This window comes from Physeter macrocephalus, chromosome 16 (genome assembly GCF_002837175.3).
Source record: "Physeter macrocephalus isolate SW-GA chromosome 16, ASM283717v5, whole genome shotgun sequence".
Classification (NCBI taxonomy): Eukaryota; Metazoa; Chordata; class Mammalia; order Artiodactyla; family Physeteridae; genus Physeter; species Physeter macrocephalus.
Genome location: NC_041229.1, coordinates 26,766,042 through 26,792,627, shown reverse-complemented (window position 1 = coordinate 26,792,627; position 26,586 = coordinate 26,766,042). Strand labels below are relative to the sequence as shown.

General features: G+C 34.2%; 1 protein-coding gene across 2 annotated transcripts in view; it reads left to right on the top strand.

Annotated features, from left to right (window-relative positions):
- GRIA4 (glutamate ionotropic receptor AMPA type subunit 4) overlaps positions 1-26,586 on the top strand; it is a 529,194-nt gene that overhangs the window by 468,807 nt on the left and 33,801 nt on the right. For both annotated transcript variants that reach the window (XM_024115308.1, XM_024115307.1), the window contains exons 11-13: positions 4,842-5,212; positions 10,897-11,095; positions 17,056-17,303. In XM_024115308.1, the coding sequence (XP_023971076.1) occupies positions 4,842-5,212; positions 10,897-11,095; positions 17,056-17,303 (818 nt within the window). The remainder of the gene's footprint in view (positions 1-4,841; positions 5,213-10,896; positions 11,096-17,055; positions 17,304-26,586) is intronic.

The following is a 26,586-nucleotide window of genomic DNA, read 5'->3' as shown; positions in this document are numbered from 1 at the left end:
AATAAATTTAAACTTAATGCAACAACATCATTTTTTCCTACACAACAAAACACAAAAGCTAAAATTTATTCCATAGTGGGCTTCACATGAAAGCATGTCATGCCCTTCCCTTTGAGTTCATAAGATATTGAGTGTATATATTGAAAGCCAAGGGCAAATTCAATGTAGACATTCCTGCCTGAACCAGAACAAGATCGGTCTCTTCAGGTTCCACTGCAAAGTGTTAAAATCAAGCCAACAGTTATCAAATTCTAGTGAAGGTATTTTATTTCCAAAGTCCAGAAACCAAACCTAGAGCTCACAGTAAGCTCTATTCATCAAGTAACCAATAAGTCACATACACTTGAAATGTATTCTGAAATTTTCTATAAGCTAATTCATATTTCACAAATTTCACCTTCAAAACACATTCTGTCTGATTAATTCTCACAAGACCCCTTTAAAAATAAAGAATTACACAAGAGTCATCCTTCGCCAGGAAAGAATAAAGGTAGAACAAGTTAAAGCATAACTGAAATATACAGAGGGGCTCACTTTCCGAGCCAGAACTGCAATTCAATAGTTTTGTGATTCTGCATCCTGCTTTTCAGACCGTGAAGCAATGAACATTCTCCGCACAGTCCAGTATGGTAGCTATAACCTCAGCAGCAAGAGGAAATTGTTTGACATTAAAGAGCAATTAGTTTTATATTCATTTGAAAGAACTGCTGACTAGTTAGGTGCCCTAAGTGAGGAAAACAAACTTCACAGTTTTAAAAAATCAAAAAGTACTTTATCACAGGGCTCATCAACAGTTTGATATTGAGTTTAAGTCCCCAAAAAAAAGGGTTCCTAAAGCATGTGTCTGTTGGTAATATTTTAAACTTTTAGACTTTAAATGTGAACATTAACCTAATTGTTAGAACTACACTAATTCATTTCCTTCAGAAGACACTATTGAGTATTTGATCTCAAAAACTCATTCTTGGATTACCAATTAATTATGGACTGGATAACTAACCAGAGTTACTTTCTAAGACATTTGTTACATATCTCTCCTCTGGAGTCCTTACCAACTTGGCAGCCCAGGATCACCCCTTGGCAAGGGTTCTGACCAGGTTTTATTGGAGAATATTGTTTAAATAATGAAAACAGGTGATATGAAGAGAGTAACATAATTAACAAAAAAAAAATTGTATCAGTAGTACTCATGTCGCAGGCACAGAAAGTCCCAAAGTCAGGCAGTTCTCAGAGAGAGAAGATAGCATAATGGTTATTAATGTTTATTCATTCATCAGCCAGTCTGCTAGGGTTTAAATAACCTGATCTTTACCACTTGAGTTGTCCAGATTTTTCCCAAAAGGAATATTTTTCCATGTCTCATACACTTTCCACAGATTTGATATTTTCCATTCTGGTGTCTGCAGAGTCTTTACTTGTTTCTCAACTGCTTTTTTTTTTCTTTTTACTGATAATACTTACATGAAATCCCAGTTTGCGGGGCCCTAAATAAAACTCCATCTATATTCTTATACTCAACAAAGCCAGCAGACTGATTAACTTTGAATCCATTTTTTTTTTTTTACTTTATTCTTTACAGACTTTGTTACTGTAATTTTTAGGAATACATTATCTGTGAGACAGGCATATGTAATCTCAGCACACCACCAGGTGGTTACCCCAAAGCTCAAAACCTCCATGACACTCTCAGGTCCTTTCTGCCTGTCACACCTGCACAATGCAGCAAGTTTATTATATGATCTTCTGTGGTACACTGCTCCAGGGCCTTCTTCTGGGACCTGCTGTACTTGTGTGTGTGTATATTTTAACCCAAGGGATTGTTTTCTCAAAGCAAGTTCCATGGCCTGCCAACACCAGAATTACCTGTGGTGTGTGTTAAAATACTGGTTCATGAGCCTTACTCCAGAGGTCTTTGAGAATCCAAATATTATCAGGTTCTTACAGGAGATATTTCTCACAATTTTGGAAGTCACTGAGAGGTAATGGAACAAGGCAAACACAACATCTTCAATGTTAGCAGAGAAAATTCAGATGTATCCTCTGTTCACTGGCCTCTTTCAAATCACAAATTTCAGAACTTCAAATGTGTCCTCATTGAACATTGCTGTCACAATATCGTCTAATGTTTGCTTTCCATTGCATCTAGTTTTATGTGTTGGAGACTCCTTTATTTCTCTTCATGCTTCTCTACTTTTAAGGCTCTTACTCTCATTAGTGGTAACTTGTATAAATAAAAAATTTCAGAACATACTACACATAACAATGTAGTATGTGAAAGGTGGTATTTCAAATCAGTGAAAGAATGCATTATTCACTTATTCCCATTAGGAAAGCAGGACAATTTTGTAATACATTATCATGCAAAGTGCTAGATAAGTTATAGAGGGAGCATAGGTACTAGAATAAAATATATGATTGAGATTAATCATGATATGAGAAGGATTTTTCTAAGCATGAAACCAATGGCTGAAAACACAAAAAGATAATTTTATATGGCTACAACAAAATTTTAAAACGTATATAATGCAATAAAGTACCATGAACTAAGTAATGTAAACAAAAAATTGATGACTGGTGGAATATTAAAAACATATATGAAAAATAATATTTTTAATATTTATTTTAATACACATAAATTAGTAAGCAAAACAATGAATACCCCATATGGAAATGGGGCAGATTATGACAAGTAATATGTAAAAGGTGTAAAAGTGGCTATTTGTTTTACAAAAAAAAAAATTCAAATCAATACAATGAGATTAGCAAATTGGTGAATATAGATGAGAATAAAGATACACGGGGGTATCCAAGGTTCAAAGTCGAAGGTGCTTTCCCACAGTGCTGGTGACAATAGACATTTGCATGTTCTTTCTGGAGAAAAGTTGGGCAAAACATGTAATGAACATTAAAAAGATTGTTACCATTTAGACCAGCAATCCCTTTCTAGAAATTTATTTTAAATAATAAAGATATGTGTGAAGATTTGTCTTCAAAGGTGTTCACATCACCATTATTATAAATTGTGTAAAACTGGAAACAATATAAATACCCCCAAAATAACAAATTGAGTAAATTTTGATGCTTTAACATGATAAAATATTTGCAATCATTAAAACTTATTTTTACTATATATGTTGAAATAATGTTGAAATAACTCATCATATTCTCTTGAGAAAAGGAATTATAAAATATAGTGTTCTATATTATCCCATTTTAAAATAAGAAAAATAATATTCATAAAACAATGTCTAGTAGGGCATATATAAAGAAAAAAATAAGAGTAGGTGAAGGAAATGAAGATAAATTTTCCTAAATTTCTGGTTCTGTTTTTATATATTAATTTTTCTATATCTACTTCATATATCACTGTATAATGAAAACTATACAGATAACAATAACTATGGGGAAATAACCTCTCAGCAATGATTCTCTGGCTTTTGTATTATCTGTGGGCATTTGTGATGTGAACTAAGTTTATTCCCACTTGAAAGTGTATGCAGTTAATTCTCAGTCACCCAATGGAAAACGTGACAGCCAGAGTACATTCCCCATGCTAACCCTCCAGTTGACTTTGGATCAGGCTGCTGGCCATTGTATCAATCCAGGGGCCTGAGGAGACATAGAGTGAATGTAAGAGTGGCAGCCACTATGTAAGAACATATATGTCTGTGTTTCAGATTCCATTTTAATGCCAAATATTTTCCTTTTAAAATAAATAATCAAAAACCTTTTTCCTTTGTAGATCTTGTAACAATTTACAGTTTTTTCACCACACTTTATTTCATTTGATTTTAGAGATGGCATGATTTAATAGAAGAAGTACAGTCTCAAATTGCAGAGTTGCTATGATGTGTAAAATTTATTTGAGTCTCAGTTTCATCATCTATAAAACAATGATAAACATAAGATTGTTTATCTCTTTAAGAAGGTTAAGTGAAAAACCATTCCAAATATTTAAATCAGCATAGACACATAATCCCTCATTAAATGTTTACTACTGTTTTATTAAGATTTGTTTAACAGATAATTGCAATAACACAATGAGGCAAACAGGAAAGAAAATGTTTTCATTTTAGAGATATGGAAAAAGGCTCAGAAAAATTACTCAGAATCACAAAATGAAAATGGGAGCTGGTGTCTTTTTAATAATAATATATGAGAATTGAATCCACTGTTTTCCAAAATCGTTTTTAGAGATTGAAAGTAGAAATCAAAGTATGTGAATAGGAAGAAATAAATGCCAGTTTCCAGATTTGTGTGTGCGCTGAGTCAAAAAATATTGTCAAACAATAGGTTTCTTTTATCTCACAAACACATACTTTATGATAGGTTTTCTCATAACTGGAGAGGAATAAAAAAGAAAAGACTGTTTGAAATTCACAATTCATAATATTAAGGAATGGCCAAGTAATGAATCAGTGGCAACATTCCAAATGAAACAGAAAAGACTGCAAAATAGCAGCAATTCTGGCTAAGAAATTCAGAAATTCAGCCATATGGAAAAACTATCGAGTATCCTCCTCTGCGCCATCTCAGACCCTTAAAGACTAAGGCAGTTATTTGAATTCAAGTTATTTTTGCTTATGTCTACTCTTTTTCTCTTCCTCTCATCTAATTACTAGCACGAATAAAAATATTCTGTGCAATTAAAGTGATATAATATTTTATGAAAACAAATCTGTTCATCTTTGTATTTATCACTGGCCTTATTTATTGTTGGTATTCCCCCAAAAAATGTAGAATAAATACATAACTGGTTAACTTTGAATGGATCAATCCAGTACTACTTGCTTCATGAAATCTATTAACCTACATGTTTTCATGTGTCTTTTCTTTTATAGAAAGCAGAGATTGCTATTGCCCCTCTGACAATCACTTTGGTCCGAGAGGAGGTCATTGACTTCTCTAAGCCCTTCATGAGTTTGGGCATATCTATTATGATCAAAAAGCCTCAGAAATCTAAACCAGGAGTGTTTTCCTTCTTGGATCCTCTGGCCTATGAGATTTGGATGTGCATAGTCTTTGCCTACATTGGTGTCAGCGTGGTCTTGTTCCTAGTTAGTAGGTTTAGTCCATATGAGTGGCACACAGAAGAGCCAGAAGATGGAAAGGAAGGACCCAGCGACCAGCCTCCCAATGAGTTTGGCATCTTTAACAGCCTCTGGTTTTCCCTGGGTGCTTTTATGCAGCAAGGATGTGACATTTCACCCAGGTTAGTTTCAAAACCCTTAAGTTCTTCACCAATTCCACAGTAATTCTAAATATTGTGCATAACATCTCTCTATATGTTCTTTTCCTGGAGGCAGAGCATTGCTTGAAACACAGAAAAACCTTGCAATCCCAAATTAATCTAAATATACTCATAACCGATTTTTCCAAATTTGCACAAAGTATGGATACATCACAAAGATTAATTTCCCAATGGAAAAGTAACATATGGAACCCATCAGAATGCTCAAAAATAACTTAGTAGTAATATTTCTTTCAGTGATTACAGATGGAAACTAAATCTAAATTCTTAAGAATAGGAATTTATTTTCATGTTGTCTCCTTTTCAAAATCAAATGTTTTTGTTGTTTTGTTGTTCACTTTTGAAAATTAATTTTGAACTCGATTTACATCCCATGTAGCTTAATGGAGATTTCTACCATGGAGTTACCTAAAACCTGAGTTAATATAGTAGGTTCCAGATATACATTGTTCTATCTAATAATCATAAACAAGCTAAGCAGTAGGCAAAGAGTCAGCAATGTAAATACTATATTTGTTTTCTTTATCGGTGGAGTCACGGCTCATATCCATAAGGATGTGTTTCAGTTATGCTTGTCAAAAATGCAGCCAACCTCCTGTTGCAAGAAAAATACCAAATTTCTCTCAGAAAAATAGCTGAAAGCAGGAGAAGCTAAGAATTGAATTTAAATAGTGACTTATATTAGCATCACAAATATATGTATTTTTAAAGAAATACTTTCTTAAAAAGAGACATTTTAGCTACAATGCTGTTTGCATTCCTTAAGAACCAGGAACACTATAAATGTGCTTAAATTCCAATAACATAGAAATTTGAATCAATAATCCTCAATTAATGAAATGAAAAGAAATCAAAGCAAATCAAGTAATAGTTTTATGGGTTTTAAAATTTTTATTTATTTGTTTTTTATACAGCAGGTTATTATTAGTTATCTATTTTATACATATTAGTGTACATATGTCAATCCCAATCTCCCAATTCATCCTACCACCACCACCACACCCCACAGGCTTCCCCCACTTGGTGTCCATATGTTTGTTCTCTACATCTGTGTCTCTATTTCTGCCTTGCAAACTGGTTCATCTGTACCATTTTTCTAGATTCCATATATATGTGTTAGCATACAGTATTTGTTTTTCTCGTTCTGACTTATTTTACTCTGTATGACAAACTCTAGGTCCATCCACCTCATTACAAATAACTCAATTTCATACCTTTTTATGGCTGAGTAATATTCCATTGTATATATGTGCCACAACTTCTTTATCCATTCATCTGTCAATGGGCATTTAGGTTGCTTCCATGACCTGGCTATTGTAAATAGTGCTGCAATGAACATTGGGGTGCATGTGTCTTTTTGAATTATGGTTTTCTCTGGGTATATGCCCAGTAGTGGGATTGCTGAGTCATATGGTAATTCTACTTTTACTTTTTTAAGGAATCTCCATACTGTTCTCCATAGTGGCTGTATCAATTTACATTCTCACCAACAGTGCAAGAGGGTTCCCTTTTCTCCACACCCTCACCAGACTTTGTTGTTTGTAGACTTTCTGATGATGCCCACTCTAATCAGTGTGAGGTGATACCTCACTGTAGTTTTGATTTTCATTTCTCTAATAATTAGTGATGTTGAGCAGCTTTTCATATGCCTCTTGGCCATCTGTATATCTTCTTTTGAGAAATGTCTATTTAGGTCTTCTGCCCATTTTTTGATTGGATTCTTTGTTCTTTTAATATTGAGCTGCTTGAGCTATTTATATATTTTGGAGATTAATCCTTTGTCCATTGATTCGTTTGCAAATATTTTCTCTCATTCTGAGGGTTGCGTTTTTGTCTTGTTTATGGTTTCCTTTGCTGTGCAAAAGCTTTGAAGTTTCATTAGGTCCCATTTGTTTATTTTTGTTTTTATTTCCATTACTCTAGGAGGTGGGTCAAAAAGGATCTTGCTGTGTTTTATCACAAAGCTTTTGATTTCTTCAGTGATCTCTTGGTTATTTAGTAATGTATTGTTTAGCCTCCCTGTGTTTGTGTTTTTATGGGGTTTTTTCCTGTAATTTATTTCTACTCTCAGAGTGTTGTGGTCAGAAAAGATGCTTGATATGATTTCAATTTTCTTAAATTTACCAGGGCTGTGACCCAAGATGTGATCTATCCTAGAGAATGTTCCATGTGCACTTGAGAAGAAACTGTAATCTGCTTTTTTTGGATGGAATATCCTATAATATCAATTAAATCTATCTGGTCAATTGTGCCATTTAAAACTTGTGTTTCCTTATTAATTTTCTGTCTGGATGATCTGTCCATTGGTGTAAGTGAGGTGTTAAAGTTCCCCACTATTATTGTGTCACTGTTGATTTCCTCTTTTATAGCTGTTAACATTTGCCTTATGTAATGAGGTGCTCCTATGGTAGGTGCATATATGTTTATAATTAGTATATCTTCTTCTTGGATTGATCCCTTGATCATTGTGCAGTGTCCTTCCTTGTCTCTTGTAACATTCTTTATTTTAAAGTTTATTTTATCTGATATGAGTATTGTTACTCCAGCTTTCTTTTGATTTCCGTTTGCATAGAATATCATTTTCCATCCCCTCACTTTCAGTCTGTGTGTGTCCCTAGGTCTGAAATGGGTCTCTTGTAGACAGCATATATATGGGTCTTGTTTTTGTATCCATTCAGCAAGACTGTGTCTTTTGGTTGGAGCATTTAATCCATTCTTGTAGGTCCTTTTCTTCTCTTGTGTTTCCCGCTTAGAGAAGTTCCTTTAGCATCTGTTGTAGAGCTGGTTTGGTGGTGCTGAATTCTCTTAACTTTTGCTTGTCTGTAAATCTTTTGATTTCTCCATCGAATCTGAATAAGATCCTGCCAAGTAGAGTAATCTTGGTTGTAGGTTCTTCCCTTTTATCACTTTAAATATATTGTGTCACTCCCTTCTGGCTTGTAGAGTTTTTGCTGAGAAATCAGCTGTTAACCTTATGGGAGTTCTCTTGTATATTATTTGTCATTTTCCCCTTGTTGCTTTTAACATTTTTTCTTTGTCTTTAATTCTTGTCAATCTGGTAACTATGTGTCTCAGCATGTTTCTCCTTGGATTTATCCTGCCTGGGACTCTCTGTGCTTCCTGTACTTGGGTGGCTATTTCTTTTGCCATGTTAGGGAAGTTTTCAAATAATCTCTTCAGATATTTTCTTGGGTCTTTTCTCTCTCTCTTCTCCTTCTGGGACCCCTACAATGCGAATGTTGGTGTGTTTAATGTCCCAGAGGTCTCTTAGGCTGTTTTCATTCTTTTTTCTTTATTCTGTTCTGTGGCAGTGATTTCCACCATTCTGTCTTCCAAGTCACTTATCCATTCTTCTGCCTCAGTTATTCTGCTATTGATTCCTTCTAGTGTATTTTTCTTTTCAGTTATTTTATTGTTCATCTCTGTTTGTCTGTCCTTTAATTCTTCTGGGTGTTTGTTCCTTAATTCTAGGTCTTTGTTAAACATTTCTTGCCTCTTCTCAGTCTTTGCTCCCATTCTTTTTCTGAGGTCCTGGATCATCTTCACTATCATTATTCTGAATCCTTTTTCTGGAAAGTTGCCTATCTCCACTTCATTTAGTTGTTTTTCTGGGGTTTTATCTTGTTCCTTCATCTGGTACATAGCCCTCTGCCTTTTCATTTTATCTATCTTTCTGTGAATGTGGTTTTCATTCTACAGGCTGCAGGACTGTAGTTCTTCTTTCTTCTGCTATCTGTCCTCTATTGAGTGAGGCTATCTAAGAGGCTCGTGCAAGCTGTCTGATGGGAGGGACTGGTGGTGGGTAGAGCTGCGTGTTGCTCTGGTAGGCAGAGCTCAGTTAAACTTTAATCCTCTTGTCTGCTGATGGGTGGGTCTGAGTTCCCTCCCTGTTGGTTGTTTGGCCTGAGGTGACCCAGCACTGGAGCACACAGGCTCTTTGGTGGGGCTAATGGTGGACTCTGGGAGGGTTCAAGGAGTACTTCCCAGAACTTCTGCTGCCAGTATCCTTGTCCCTGCCGTAAGCCACAGCCACCCCCTGCCTCTGTAGGAGACCCTCCAACACTAGCAGGTAGGTCTGATTCAGTCTCTTATGGGGTCACTGCTCTTTCCTCCTGGGTCCTGATGCACACACTACTTTGTGTGTGCTCTCCAAGAGTGGAGTCTCTGTTTCCCTCAGTCCTGTCGAAGTACTGCAATCAAATCCCGCTAGCCTTCAAATTCTGATTCTTTGGGAATTCCTCCTCCATTGCCAGACTCCCTGGTTGGGAAGCCTGATGTGGGGCTCAGAACCTTCACTCCTGTGGGTGGACTTCTGTGGAATAATTGTTCTCCCATTTGTGAGTCACACACCCAGTGGTTATGGGGTTTGATTTTATTATGATTGCACCCCTCCTACTGTCTCATTGCAGCTTCTCCTTTGTCTTTGGATGTGGGGTACTTTTTTGGAGAGTTCCAGTGTCTCCTGCCAATGATTGTTCAGCAGTTAGTTGTGATTCCAGCGCTCTCACAAGAGGGAGTGAACGCACATCCTTCTACTCCGCAATCTTGAACCAATCCCCAGTTTTATGGTTTTAAAACCAGGATTAAGCAAATGTGAAGTTAAAACCAACAGGTGTCACTTATATAATAATGGTTAAGAAGGGAGCATTTTAAGCTAGAAATGCCATTGAAAATATGAAATCTTTCCTCATATTAAGAAAATGTTTAAAAATAATTTGTCACAGGAATTTAAAATAGTCTGATGGTCCTGTTGAGTGAGATCAATTATGATTATGCTCCGAATTTTTTATTCATTTCATTCTCACATTTCTTCTGCTCACCCACACATCCCTGATAACCAGAGAAATGGTGAAGAGAAAATGTTTTTTTGAGCTCTAGCCTCAGTTTTCAGTGCTGTTACACTGCATATTAACAAGTCACATGATTTGGTCTCATGTTGGAAGTGGCAGAGAGAACATTTTTATACCAGTATGTAAAACACTTTAAGACATAGCTCGTCCTCCATTCAGATAAGAACTGGAATATCAATCCAACCAACCAACAAACAAAACATTCTCAACTATGGTTACTTTTAGACCAATCCTAGATCTTCATGTGGTCCAGCCCCACCTTGGCATATGTCCCATCTATCTTGGCATAGCTCTGACTGAAGGTAAAAACAAGTTTTCTCAGGAGAGCATCTGCCATCTTGTATCAAATCTAAGAGCTCACCAATTGTTAAGATGTATTGCTATTTTATGTGCCACTGAGAGAGAAACAGTGCCGCCAATCAAACTATGGTACTGTGTTTTGTCTCATCAAACATATGCTGCATCCTAATTTCAGAAATGCTAAAGTGCAAAAGGGATCAATGAATTTAAGTAAGCATTCCTCTTCTGGACCTGAAGGAAAGGCTTTTGGTTCTACATTTCTGCCAAGTAAACAGTAAAAAGGAAAAGTATTCTAAATGTGGCATTTATACATTCAATATAGCAAAAAGGATGTCAGGTGATACAGAAATACTAGAACCATTCTGAGTAGACTATTCAGAACATAAAATGATACTTGTAATTATTATTAAACATACATGGTGAATTGATGCTATTTCTTTTCTTTCTCTATGTTGATTATAGAAAGGAAAATGTTATTATTTTATCCATGTTTAGATCCCTCTCAGGTCGAATTGTTGGAGGTGTGTGGTGGTTCTTTACACTCATCATTATATCATCTTATACTGCTAACCTCGCTGCTTTCCTGACTGTTGAGAGAATGGTCTCCCCCATAGAAAGTGCAGAAGACCTGGCCAAGCAAACAGAAATTGCCTATGGAACATTGGATTCAGGGTCAACAAAAGAATTCTTCAGAGTAAGTTGAGGGGAAAACTAAAAAGGAAATGTTCATAATTTTCAAATTCAGGCAATTTTGCCAATTATTATATTATTGTCTCTAGCTATTATAAGTTTTGCAAACACAATGGTAACTGCTATGTTTAAACATAGTAATACTATATACTTCTACTTGGATTTTATAATCACTTTTATTTGCAAAAGCTAATTGATTTATTCACATTGCAAGAGGGACCCTCACTAAGGAAAAGTAACAACAAAAAGGTAAATAAAGCAACTTTATAACAAAATTTATCCCAAAGATTCCAATATTCATAATGCTATGCAGATACTTCATCTGGCAAGATTTGGATTTATCTATGCTTTGGGATTTAGAGCATAAAAATGAAAGCAAGGTTTTTTGTTTTTTGTTTCAAAGAATACATTTACCTTGTTGCATCTGAATCCCAAAACCTTAATTTCATGTTATAGTACCTATATGAGGTTTATTATTCTATAATCTATTCTGTAACAATGGATTTCAAAGCAATATATTTGCTTTCTCACAAGATAATGGGAACAAGAACTACTACGTTTTAGCACCTTTGTAAAACATTGTATGATATTGCATTTGTGCTGATTTCTCTGCTTTTGCAGATAAAATTGTTCAAACTGATATAATTGCATTTCACATATGGATATGATTCCTTTGGCTTGCCATCATAATGGCAGGTATTTTGGAGGTTTTGGGGGTTTTAGCTGTTTGTACCACTATAAGGATGAATTTTTTGATCTGTGAATCTCTTTTACTCTGCTTTTAGTTAAATTTCACAATGTCTGATCAGAGATAAGGGTTAATTTTGTGACTTTAGAACCAAAAAACTAAAAAGTGGTCAGGGTGAAATTTTCACAAATATTTCACTAGGTAATTGTGGCATCTTATATTTAACATCAATTGCTTAGAGACTAAATATTTAGTAATTTAGAAGAAAAGATATGTTTCACTATTTCCTAAACTATTGTGTAAAATTAATTATAGCCCTTTAAAGTAAATTCACACTTATATACAGTACTTGGGAGATTACATTTTCATTTTAAATGTATATATTTATTGTTTTCTCACTCAGCTTGGAAATTAAAAACAACAAAAGATACTACTCTTTAAGCCAGGCTTAACTTTCATGCACTGAAATTTCAATAATATTTCTTTTAAAAAATAAATTCAATTATAGTATTCTTAGATATGACAGATGTTTATATAACACTAAATCATGAACAAATCACTCAAAAATTGTGCCAAACCCATCATTGCACATTGTTTTAAAAAAAACAGACAGTGAACATCTTTGTCAACAATTTGGAGCATTACTAATAGATATAAAATTTGTAAATTAATTATAGACTATTTGTAGATTTTTCTAAAACTGTGAATAATAGTCATGACAATATATTTTATTAACAATATTCTATGGATAAACTTAATTAGTCAAATTTTTTAACTTACTGAGTGCATCCCAGTCTCTAAAGCTTAATATTGTAACACACTGCTCTAACACATTTTAGCATAACTTCAGTACTTTTCTGGAAATCTATGTTTCTACCCAAAAGAAACTAGGTAAAATTTAGTGACTTTGACTAAAAACCATTATGTATATGCATCAAAATAGAATACAAATTTGTGCTATCATTTGCATTTTACTGAAAAATTATGACTGATTTTCATGTAAATAAAGCAGATATTTGTAGGTTCATCATTTTCCTTGAGTGAAAAAGGGGAAAAGAAGTATCATATTGATTCCCTGAAAATGTTTCAAAAATAACTCACTGTAGAGCTCTTTGGCATCAAGTACATTAAGAATGTTATTTCTAATCTTTATAGAGTTTTAAAAAACTGCTCAAGTTTGAAAAACTAATGAAGTAGGTAAGAGAATATATTGATTAGAAATAAATGAATAAGGAAAGCTGCTTCCTAGAAACAGAGCCTCCCATATAAGTAGTGCAGTCACCATGCCCTGTTTCCTTGCTGTCCCACCCAATTATAGTTTTAAAATTGAAAGAGTGTTATAAGTATTTATGTTGCAGAACAGTTTGAACCCTAATAGGACAAGAAAATAATTTTCCCTGGAAGCATACTTCCAGGAATGCATAAATTTGAGTTCTCTGATAAAAATCTCCTTCATTTCCTACCCTATGTTCTCCCTCCTCTCTCATACATGATGACCTGGTTTAAATAAATCATTTGTCTGATGGGTTGTTGAGGAAACAGAACGTGAAAGGTATTTTCGTCCTTGTCAAAAATGTTTTCTTATAGGAACACAGTAATGGTACATCTATCACCTTCACTAAACTGCCTCAGGCAGTTACCTATACTCAGCATTTCAAAAAATGTTGCAGTTGTTCTGGAAAAAGAATTAGGCTATGAAGGGAAATTACATCAGAATTCAACTGTTGCCTTGGTTTTGCACTATTATGAAACTTGATATATTTCATGTTCTGTGCCACTTGTTAAGCACACACATAGAGACAGTTAAAGAATTTTGTACTTGTCACTTAATGACAGGCTTTTTTAAAGGTACTTTTACATTATTATAAACCTGATTTAAACACACTGATTTTCGTTTCAGTGCAGATTTTATCCTGTACCTGTTTCAGTCATCAGTGAAATCATGAATGCATAAATGAGAGGGAATAGTATTTCAGGGCTTATAATATTATCAAATAGTACATTGATAAGCTCTTACTGGAACATCAGTCTTGCTGCATAAGCTACTAAAAGCAGGAAATAAATCACCTGATAACAATGTAAATATCAACTATAATGCATGACATTTTAACATATTTTCTATTAAAAGCAGAAATGGTAAAATACTTAATTTTGAGAAATTAAAAGGATGGCACATTTTTACATCTCCAAGAATTATTATAAGTAATGAAATAGTGCTTTAAATCAAATAGTTTCCCATGCATTGTGTTTCACAATAAAGATGAAACAAGTAAATCTGAGATTAATTTTATAATTAAAAAAAAAATGACAGGGCTTCCCTGGTGGCGCAGTGGTTGGGAGTCCGCCTGCCGGTGCAGGGGGTACGGGTTTGTGTCCCGATCTGGGAGGATCCCACATGACGCGGAGCGGCTGGGCCCGTGAGCCATGCCCGCTGGGCCTGCGCATCCGGAGCCTGTGCTCCGCAAGGGGAGAGGCCACAACAGTGAGAGGCCCGCGTACTGCAAAAAAAAAAAAAAAAAGACATATTATCTTTGCTTATTACCTTGAGCATATTCACTCCCCAAACCTGATCTTTAAGTAGATATCACAGTTGAAGATGAAGATGTGAAAGTCCCATTATCACTACATTTATGAGCTTACTGAGTCTGCAAAAATCTTCTCATTTTAGCCTGTCTCATCAAATTTATAAAAATTACCTTACCTCATTCCTCAGCAAACACCCTCTTACAGTCACAAGTAAGGCACAGCGATATTATTTCCAGTCCTTTATCTCCTGAATTTCCCAACCTCACCCTCTCCACCATGTGGATTTGATTTTATCTAAACCATGCCCCCTTAAATCAGAATCAGAATTTCTAAACATTAACATAGTGACACACCATATAAACCTTTTTTCCCAAAAAGTTTCTTTCATCATTCCTCTATTTTCCACTGAGAGTGTGTATTTTATAATTTCTGTTATACATAAGAAATTAAGCATAATTACACTACAGATTCCTCTTTCTTCTGGACTTTAAAGGAATTAATTTAACTTCTTTTGCACTTAAGGTATATGTAATTCAATATATTTAAACAAAAGCAGTAGTAATTTTCCTCACATTAATATTATGGGAATGGACATCTATAAAATATCAATGACCTAAAGGTATTTTATTCTTTTAAAAAAATCATTTGCTTTAATATTATGTTGCATTCTATATAGTTAAATTATCTTCGTAATTACCAAGCCCTAAAAATACTCTTTTTCCATTTTGCTGCCTTAGTTTTGTTTAGCTGTTCTCTTTTCCTTTAATAAGATATAAAAAATAAGTATAAAATTGCCAAGTAACTAGCATGATTCTCATATTCTTAAAATTTTTCCAAAAAATTTTAATTAAAATAATACTCAGATTTTATTTCTTCTGGTTTCAATGTAGTATACATAGTGAAGCAAAAAATATATATAGAACTCTATACCTTTTGGGGTGTAACTCTGAAGTGAAGTTATCAATACATTTAAAAAAGTGATTATATGCCTAAATGATGTTTAGCAACACATGTCTAAATTGAAATCATCAGGATAGATGTTTAAACACAATCAGTATCAAGTGATCCAGAGAGTTTATAATTTTCAGAAATTGGAACTCATTGTAAGATGGAGTAGTTCATACTCTGGAAGAGAACTTCATTATCAGAGATGGAGTGAATGAGGCCTGGCAACATGGCCTCCCTAGTGGATCTCATGGTTAAGGGTTCTGAATCCAGATACTCTTCTGTCCTGGAACAACATAGAATCTTTGCAATTGAATTATATTTGGCATAGAATTTTCCTAATGTGAGGATTTCTGTAGCCAGAAGTAACCTGTCATTACCTAAACACACATACACAAACATATCAGAATCTCTGTATCATGAGATATTTTCAAGTGTTAATAACATAAAAACATTTCAGGGGATACAGGATACAGGATATCTATTTCTTATCTGATATTTATCACCATTTGAATTTACATTAACATAAAATATCTGGGGTTTTTTGGTGTTTAGGTATGCAAATCTCTTATTGTGTGACTTATTATATAGATTTATTGATTACTAAATTTCCACCTTATGAATCCAAAATTTTGAATACCACTTTTATCAGTTTCTTTGTTCACCTGAGTAATTTGCTTTTGCCCAAAACATGTATTCTTAAATTTGCCATTCGGGTACCTTGTTAATTATTGAAGATCTGCTTCTTGTTGGATTCTATCTTCTGGTAAACAAAACAAGGTCGGTGTAAATAAGTATACATGCTACTCAGGATTTGGCCTCATGCATAGATTTAGGTTTGACTGAAGTCTCCATTACTTTTAATTTGGATCCAGATGCAAAATTTCCACATCTTGCTATTGAACACAAGTAATTGCACCAGATAAATGTCTGTGTGTATCCTTGTATTGTCAAACACCAAACAGGATTTGGGCTTTTCTATTTTATTAAATATATCCTTTGGGGACATTTGAGTTCATTTGGATATATTTTCACGTGAAAAAAATGTGTGGATGAAAAAATCTAATATGAATGCAGATACCGACAAAATGAATTGGATAAATTAAGTCTTGGAAATAATGTAGATACAGCCCAAATAGACAAAAATATAAGTAAGTTTCTTGGTTGAAGTCAAGGGATTAGAAAAACTAACTCTCCAAAATATAAAGTGGGAAAACAAGAATTACTTCTCTTTAAAGTTTAATATATGTTCTATTTGGAGATTTTGTTAAAAAAGGTCTAAAAATGTTTTGGCGGACCTAGTTTGATTCTTGTTTTATGGATATTTGGTTTGTAAACTAGGGCAGATTTCTCCTCCTCCTTTGGTGTTCAAATACTGACTTGATAGGGACTGCACGTTTTGTATATATTTTTTTAGAATGGTTTTCATTAAAACTTTGAGGCCTGAAAAATATGAAAATAAAATAATATAACAACTCTCCTTGTTTGTTATAATTCAGTACAACTCTTTCTATGGCTGTCTACATTTTATAATAATAATAACTTGTTCTTTAAGCAGTTGAGTAGGGTAGTTATTATGACACGAGGTACCTTTTTCTCCAAATATCACTTTTAAATGTCTTTCATTTCAGTGATTTTCTTAAACAGTTGTAAAAGGCAGTTTTCTAATTGTAAAAGAATAATGTTATTATGGCAAATTGCAATTAGAGGGTAACGTAGAAGGCTTTATCCTTATCTCGGTTCAGTCAATATTAACATCTTGTTCCCTTCTTTCCTGTATTTAATTTTATTTTAATTTCCTCCAGAGATCAAAAATAGCAGTGTATGAAAAGATGTGGACCTACATGCGATCAGCAGAGCCATCAGTGTTCACTAGGACTACAGCTGAGGGAGTAGCTCGTGTCCGAAAATCCAAGGGCAAATTTGCCTTTCTCCTGGAGTCCACTATGAATGAATACATTGAGCAGCGAAAGCCATGTGACACAATGAAAGTGGGAGGAAATCTGGATTCGAAAGGCTATGGAGTAGCAACACCCAAGGGTTCTTCATTAAGGTGGGTGGAATAGTATAACAATATAACATGTGTTGTTATAGTATTCCACCTTCCCTGATGTCCCTGAGAGAATTATTTTGTTTTGTGTGTGAACATGGTATGTTTGTTTGTTTTTCTGTTTCTCCATTTCATATTTTTTGGTCAACAATCAGGTAATTTTTTTTTAAATTTTAGAATAATTAATCTTAATTGACATATATCTTTTAAGGCCATATAAAAACCAAACTGGTTGAACACTAGCTGCTTCCAGTGGGCCTAAAACATGGGTAGCATATGCTTCTATATCTCATCAACTTTTTTTGGTCACTGAAATCTACATTCTCATTGTGTCGGTAATAATTCTACATGTTTTCATTATTTTTAAAATTATGCCTGCCTGCTAGTTTCTAAGAAGAAATCAATATCTTCTAGAAAAACACTTTTTTCCATTTAATGTTTCATTTATTATGGCATCATTATATTTTAGAAAATCCTGAGTTGTATCAATGCTAACTTTGTAAATCACATTTATTTATAAATGCAATTATGATCAGAGGGAAAACTGGGCTCTGATTTTATTGTGCTTACTCAAGTCATACTCTCTACTGTTGCAAAGAGAGTATGGGGTAAGTAAGAACTGTAAAATTAGACCCAGTAACAATTCAAAATTGTTCACACATAGACCCCTAAAATGTGACTTATGACCAAAACATCACACATGTGGTTGATAGTCCACATGTGTTAAAATTGGGACTTTATTTCTTAAGGAAATGTTGGTGAAATCTGCCCTTTTCACCCTTTTGGTCCTGGACATAGAAAATTCACATGTTTATGTCCAGGAGGCAGAGTTTCCTATTTTCCTTAAGTAACAAAGGCTGCTGTTGAATTGCTGAGGTTAGAGCAAAGCAGGGGTCAAAAGTGATGACTGACAAATTACTCTGGTCTCAGTGCTGCTTAGGAGAGATTCATACAAAGCACAGATTCAAGAAGAAATCAGAATCTTTGCCAAAAGAATTAACCAAGAACCTGGTCTTGAAAAATGATGTTTCTGGTAAGCCTTTGAAAAATGAAGGTAATGAGACCTGTACTGTTGCCTAGTAGGAGTGAAAACAATATAAAATTATATGATTGGTTTCAAAAAGGGAACTGCAATGTACTTTGGGTATGTGTGCTGGGTGGGGGAGAAGTTGAGACAGATATAAGAAACAAATATTAGTACTGAAAAGTTTGTGTTAAAACAATATTTTGTGTTTGCAAACAACACTGTAATAATTCGAGAGGGGTTTCATGGTGTGTTCAAAAGGGACAATTTTTAAAGGAGATAGAACAAAATTAGCCAGCAAAGACATATTTGGGTGTAGACTTTGGCAACACTGAAGTCAGGTTTATTTGAACACACTTCGCATATGAAACTGGAGAAATGTGCACGGAGAAAGCCAAACAAATAAATTATCTATGATAAAATTCTACCCAAAAAGATTTCAGCCATTCAGAAACTAAAAGTGGCATTAGAATATTTGGTCTTTAAGGGAATATTTTGTTTGATGCAATATGAGAAATATGTAATTTCAATGAGGCCATGTGGCAAATAAATCTCTATCCAAATAGTAGTAAATAGAAAGGGAGACAGCAACAGAGGGTGATATGTAGATCACTGTTCACACTATTGATTACATTCACTAGATGTAGCATTTGCTCTTAATTAATTCTCTGTGGATGTAGCTGACTTGTCCTCTGTCTTGTGTCTACTGATAAAGTCAAGTTCCAGGGACTGAATTTGGCCCTCAGATAAGGGTGCGCCTGACTCCCATTGATAGCAAGAGTGTTCCCTCTTAAATGTGCCACTTTGTCAAATCCACACTACAGGGATTGTTTAGGGAGAAGCTGAAGGGCTTCATCTGTCTAGAACTGTATAATAATCAGCTATTGGCCTCCCCCTCTTTTCCTGTCTTTCTCTGGATCTTGTTAATGAGGCAATTGTTAAACTCAGCTTCCTGGGTTAAGAGTTTGTTTATGTGCTTTGCTTTATACATGCCACAATTTCCTGAGCAAGCTGGCCCCTGCATGCCAAAACCACAGTAATTTTGTCCTGTCTTTGAGAATACTGGAAGTGCACTGAAGGCTAACCAGCATTCACCTTACCCACACCTCCTTACTCCCCAACACCCAACCCAACTAAGCAGGAGGCTCATTAAGCTTAAATTCTCTTTCTTATTCAACTAGCAACCTTCTGCTTCAAAAGAGGCAAACTAATATAAAGATGGACCAATAGGCACCTTCTGTATAAATGACAAAATTCAAAATAATTACAGTCATCAGAGCAAGATCCAGAGGGCATACCTGCATCAAGAGTATCTTTGAAAACGTTCTGCCTCATTTGTTCAGTTGAGACTAAGTCTGTTTTCCCTCAAGATCTATTTTTTTAACCAAGCTTTTAGGTTAATAGTTCTGGATACATTGAGACTGGTCTGTTTCACTGTTATTAATTATGGCTTTCTTCCAAATGCTGCTGTTTTGATTCATTGGGTAATATGAGATTTTATGAAAATGAAAACAGTCTTCCTTCTATATAAGTATAACCAGAGAATGTAGACAAATGACTAGCAATCTTCTGTTGACCTAGGGAGTTTTTTTATTTCCAGATCTTGCTGTTTGGTCAAAATGCTTCATAATAAATGTCACAGAAAAGAGTAAGAGTAGGATATATAATCAGGATGGAAAATCAGGACTTGGGTCTTTAATGTAGGCTTTAAAACACAGGCAATCAGGATCATCACAGAGCATATATCTGTGACTAGGGTAACAAATATTACAACAGTTATGACTGGCACCCATCTTTATAGCAGAGAATAATATGCAAAGCTCCTTATTGTTCAAAGAGACTTTATTTCAGGCTAGTGTTTGCTGGGCATACACATACATAACATTTCACAATGTTAAAACAATCAAGCTATCACTAATGGCTCTCAGTTACAGAAGGCCAATAAGTATGCTCAGAAATTATCAGTTTATTATGCTTTGACATAGATTCTCCAATTTTTAGGTGATAGAATGATGCCAGGTATATTGATGTTGTTAAACTTAGAATCTATAGATTTTAAAATTAAAAAGGAAAGCAATTATAGGTAAGTGTACCTACAAACTATAAATATCAGTGAGTGAAAAAAACTTAAATCTTTCTGGCATTATTATTTGTTTTTCTAAGTTACCTTCCAAAGAAAACTTTTCAGGCTTTATTGTGAGATAAAAGGGTAAAATCTCTTATGTTTCACTCTCTCCCTACTTTGATATTTCTCCTGAATCTTCTTTCCACAGGCACAATGCCATTTATTCTACATGAACTTCCTTCTCATCCCTTCTCCAGTACCCTTGGCAATCCAAAACTCTTGTAAAAGCCTTCACTGGTTGAGAAATTTTTAAAGGTTGTTTTAAAATAGACACTCTAGATGGCATAGCAATGTGATGTAAAGTTTAGATGAAAGAGGAAGTGTATTTTGACTATACTATCAATACTATCAACTTTACTATGCAACTTTAGTATAGATACATACTATACTATAGTATTTATTATCTAGGAAAGTTGTATATGTTACTATCAAAATAGTAGTTTCTTTAGTGTATTATCTATATTACGCTAGTTTCTAGACTCTCAACTTTACCATGCAATAAGTAAACTGATAAAGATTTAGAGTAAATTGTAGTTTATTTAATACAGATTTACTGACTATTAAATAGTTGTTAAATGAGAAATACGCCTTTTAAAAATATTCATGGTATCTAGTATCTTCAAGTACTTCCAGGAAACAAAGAAGTGGATCATATCTTCAGAATTTTCCTGGCCATTGTAAAGATTTTTATGCTTGACACTGATGTTTGAAGCCACGTTAAAAAACTAGTCTCCTGGGAATTCCCTGGTAGTCCAGTGTTTAGGGCTCAGCGCTTTCTCTGCTGTGGTCCCAGGTTTGATCCCTGATCGGGGAACTAAGATCCCACAAGCCACGTGGCGCAACCAAAAATTAAAAAATAAAATTAAAAAAGGAAAAAGCTAGTCTCCTATACTTTTATTATTCAATAGGGATAATTCCCATTCAAATTTTGCCTCTCTAAAGATATTTGTGGAACTGTGCCTAATATAAGACAAATGATCTGTCATTTAAAAAAAAAAAAAAAAAGTCTTTCAAGAGAAAGCAGTTCCAAAAGAACTTGATCAGTGGTTGAAATCTGGGAAAAAATGAGGCCCAGTTGGACTTGCTGATGCCCAGTTACAGGAACCTGTGGCAACAGGAGCTGCTCCATTGAAACCAGGCACATCACGCTTAGTTTACAACAGGCAACTCAGAGCCCCCACGGCAATATCATGGCAGGGGAGAGGAAGTACTAAGAATGGGAATTAGAATAGCACATCTTCATTGGACTTTTTATTTCAGTATTTAACACAATCGCTGGCCTCATAAGACACTTGGCTCAAGTCTAAATCTGTATCAGGGTAAGTAGAGTTCTCTGTAGGCCAAATTATGTTTCTTCAACTTGGGAGTAGTTTTTAGGGCAGATGTGTTAAATTTAATATTCAAATTCATGTGTGAAAAATATATTATCTGGAAGGAACCACTTTCCTACGTAAAATTTCTGAGACATATTTAGTCATCAGTTCAGTGTACTTGGAAAGTTTAGAAAGAAGGAGTTTGCTGGATGTTGCGTGTGACAGTAAAGTTGTAGTCTGTTTTTGGTGTTAATAACAAGTCTATTGTTAGCACTTAATGTAGACACTAGTAAAACTTAAAAGTACAGAAATTTAAAGCTGAGTACTTAATATTACTTAGCAGCACTTGGCCTCAAGTAAATATACTTTTAACTTGTTTTCTGGAAACGAGTTGCAGCAGATTAGTACACAAGTATGGGGTTTTTTTTTAGCTATTATGGAAAGGGAGAGATATGTTTTCATTTATGAATATCCCTCATTTTATTTGGTGCCATATTAAAAGATGCTACAGATAACTTAGTTTTTGTGATCCCATTATGTTTTGGAACATAGTCTGTTGGCCTAGGGGTTAGAAAACACACTCATACAAAAATCATTTGCACCTCTCAGCATAAACGCACACAAACACACACAAATCCCCCTGGTTGTGATATGCTTAAACACTTACTCAGTTTGCTATTAGAGATGTGGGTACCAAGTATTTTACATTCACAAACTGAGATGTCACATGGTAAAGGTATCAATGCTAAATGTGTCCCAGGGGAAAATAATCCCCTTTAGAATTCATACATCCCATCTTTCTCTTGCTAGATATTGAGTGCAGTAGGAAACATAAAACTTTCTATTGCCATTTGAAATTTTAGATTTTTCATTTATCTCTTTCCTGCAGTTAAAAGATGATTAAATTTACAGCTCCCCATGAAAAGGAAAAAAATCCTGCATTTTTCTGCATTTCTTTAAGACTCACCAAGTATTATACATTTTCCATTCTCCCCGCTTGTAAAAAGAAAAAAAATGCCAATATGATTTGCCTTCATTCATTTGCCAATTTATTCAACAGATGGTTGCTGGGTTCCACATGAGAATTTACCAGAGAGTTTTCAAGTTGTTCATTCTGGGGATGTTTTGTGGCTGCCATAGTTAACACCACCTGAAAGTTTCTAAATTCAATGTTTAGCTGTATACACCTCCTCTCCATTACACTTAGAAGCTATATTTTAGTAACTTGCCTGAGAAAAGTGGATAATTTGTGGCTGTTTAAGTTTATACCACTTCAAAGAGGATTAAATTTAATAAGATAAAACTGCTACAAAAGAAGTTTAACAGTTTAAGCCTTCACAACCTGATTTGACAAGAGATCTTAAGTTTAGATCTCAATTTTGACAGTTCTATGAAAAACCAGAATTCCAAGCTGTTGTTGTTTAGTCCCACACAATTGTCTTATAAACAAATACTTTAAGTATAAAGAATCCCCCCAAAGAATATCTATATCCTATAAAATTCAAGTTAATTTAATTGCAACACACAACTAATGTGAGTGCAGAACCTATAGCCAACCAAGTCAAGCATCCTTGACCTACCCATGCCACGTGTATTTAGGAAACATAAAGTTGTATCTAAGGACAAAGTTCATAATCTGATATGTAATAAATGTGCTGTAGGTGAACTTATCCCTATATTAGTAGTGTACTTAAGTGTTTCCTCTTGATATATGTCTAATAGCTGGACAGCTTCCATATTATGTCACTCATCTTTACACAACATCTCACTACAAGGATTGGTTTCCAGAAGCAATTGCAGTGCTAGCGCTCAGGTTATAAAGGGAACACAAAGGAACAACAAAGCAAGTGAAAAGGGGTCTGCTCGGCCAAGATAATATCAGCCAAGATGGGGCTGGTTTATTATTCATATTTAAGAGAAGGAAGATAGAATAGTTTGGAAGTCATTTGGAATGAACTGGGAAATAGTAAAGACTCTGGTTTAGAATTATATTCTGTTTTAATTTAAGTAGGGATAAGAAACTGTAGCTCATTTATTTAAATGTTTGTTTCTCCCCAAAAATCAGTCCTATAATTCTTGTTTTCAGAATGAAATAACATACATTTGAAACAGCTTTGACACAAACATAGTATCATACACAGCTGGCAACACCTGAATAGAAAGTCACCATTCGAATCTCTAAAATACCTAGCCTGGCCACAAGCTTTCTCAGAAATGGGCATTATATTGATTATGAGAACATTTTAAAAATAATAATCATAAAAACAGAAGTTAGAAATACTGTGAATACATTGTTTATCCTCCTTAATACCAGAAATAGCTTTTTCATGATTAAAAGTAGTTTATTTTAAATGGACAGATTCCAAACTTTCTGAAAACCTAAAATTCATTGCTAGCACTCATTCACAGAATGAAATACACTTTCAGAAACTTTGTAAAGCCATTTCAATATGTTTCTTTACTGTCACACAACTCAACAATGAAAAAAACATTAAAGGCATAAAAATATTCTTAACATTAATTCTGCCTTTCAAAGTATACAATACCAAAATGTGGGAGAAATTTATCACTGTAAATACTATTGACCAAACAAAGTCACGACATCATATTGAAATAATCTAGATTTTATTTATCTTAACTTTTTCTCTACGGTACTCAATGAAGAAATTAATACACAAATATTTTTTACAGAAATGTTAAAAATTCAATCGCTTTCTCTAAGTGTTAACTATTTGGGAGTTTGCCAAAATAAAAATCAAATTGTTGTCAATCAAACAAATGTGACACAAGCAACTCACTTTCAAAACAACATAAGAGTATATGGACCCTCTCCATTGTTGCTTCACTACACAAAAGAGTATATAAAAACTGTAAAGAACTACCTGCAAGGCCTCCGCTATTATAGAAGCCTAGTTGTTTCATATTTGGAGCTGACAGATTTGCAACTTCTGAACATCCTTTTTGATATAGTAACAGGCCAGAATCCTGTTAGTAACTAAGAGAAGACATCACCAGACACCCCGTCCCTAGTTTCCCCTCTTTTCAGGAATTTGCAACTAGGACCACAAAAATAGTATTATCAACAAGTACAGCTGCTCTAAGTTGCTAATGCCTTTAGCATGAAAAGTAAAATAAAAAAATAAAAAGAATGAGAAATAAAAAACTTAAAATTAAACCAAGTATCCAGAACCCTAAATCAATGCCCTAACTTTTGGCTTATATTTGAGGCTAGGCTAATTAGAGGTAAATAGAAGTAAATGGGATCCAAGAAAAACTGACCTGATCGTCTTCCAGAGTAAAAATGAAGGTCATAGACTAAAAAAAAGAATTAGTTTCTATGAAATGATATAGCAATGATAATATCATATAATGCAAAGAATCAGTTAATCTATTATTTAATTAATGTGCTTTTTAATTTGTTCACTTTTAAGACATAATGTTTAAATTTAGCTTAACGTAGAGCTCTAAAAATTGCTGAGCAATGTATTTCTAAAAAACAATAATAGTAACAGTACAGCATTGTAGCTTTCAAACCACTTCCATATATATATTTTTACTTGCTCCTTTTAACCCTTTTATGATGTCATTTTTGTTACAGAGGAAGACATTATAAATTAGAGACGTTAAGTGACTTGCCCACAGTCCCACACAGCTGAGATTGGAACAGAGATCTTCTGACTCTCTCCAGTGCTCTTATAGGAAAAGAACAACAACAAAAAAAAACTTATTAATATAAATATAGTTTACTTTGGAAACTTACTGAACAGGTTCTATGATTATTCCATGCTGCAGTTTCAGCAACCATTGAAAATTTCAAGGCATATTGCAAATATCCATATAAGAGCTCAAGAAACTATAAAGTTTAATTCATATTAAAAACTAAATAAACTCTTGATAAGTTAAAGAAATTACACAGAGGTAGATTTCGGGTCAACACAAAGAAAAATTTTACAACAATTAAAACTGGTCCAAAAAATGGGGGGAAATTGGCTACGATTCTCGACATCAGAGTTGTTTAAACAGAAATAGAAGGGATTCTCACATCTCTTAGAGAGTACTGTGACAGTGACATCAAAATTCCCTTCTCACTTTGAGAGTCTGAGATTCTGAGTCATGCCCTGAACTGTCTTTAGCAAAACAACCAGAGAATTCTCTTATACCTCTTTGAAGTTGTGGACACCTAATAACACTGGGGGAAAATTCATCCCCAGAACCTCAATAGAAGCTCATCAGGTTTGGGAATTAAATAATTCACTAATTAAGTAAATAGCTTCTTTTATCATAATCTGTCTACATTGTGAAATGAAAAAGTATTTAAGGAAAGCACTTCTCTGAGAGAACCACAGAGCTAGAGATAGACACAGTTCTTGTATACTTATATATAGAGAGATTTAAAATTATATACTAACATCAAATTTTAGGCAACGTACAAATCTGGCAAAATTCTTTGGATTATATAAAAGTGGGAATAAAACAGCTAAAGTGATGCACATACATGTAGAAGGACTTACTTTGGTTTTTTAAGAATAAAACACATATTTCCATATCTAGATATGATAAAAAATTGATCTATGAAATGTGGTATCCCGTGGTGGTTCAATATGTAATACTTGAGAGGGTGGATTTTTAAGAGCACCATAATAGCTCCAACAACTTTAGTACTACTTAATTTCTGTTTTATTTTTCCCTTCATTATAAATAGCAATCAGTTTATGCCCTGAAGCATGAAGACTGTACAGCCACCGTAATTGTAACCAAGCCCGGCAGTGTACCTACAGTTGTTCTTTTTTTTTTTTTTTTTTTTTTTTTTTTTTTTTTGCGGTA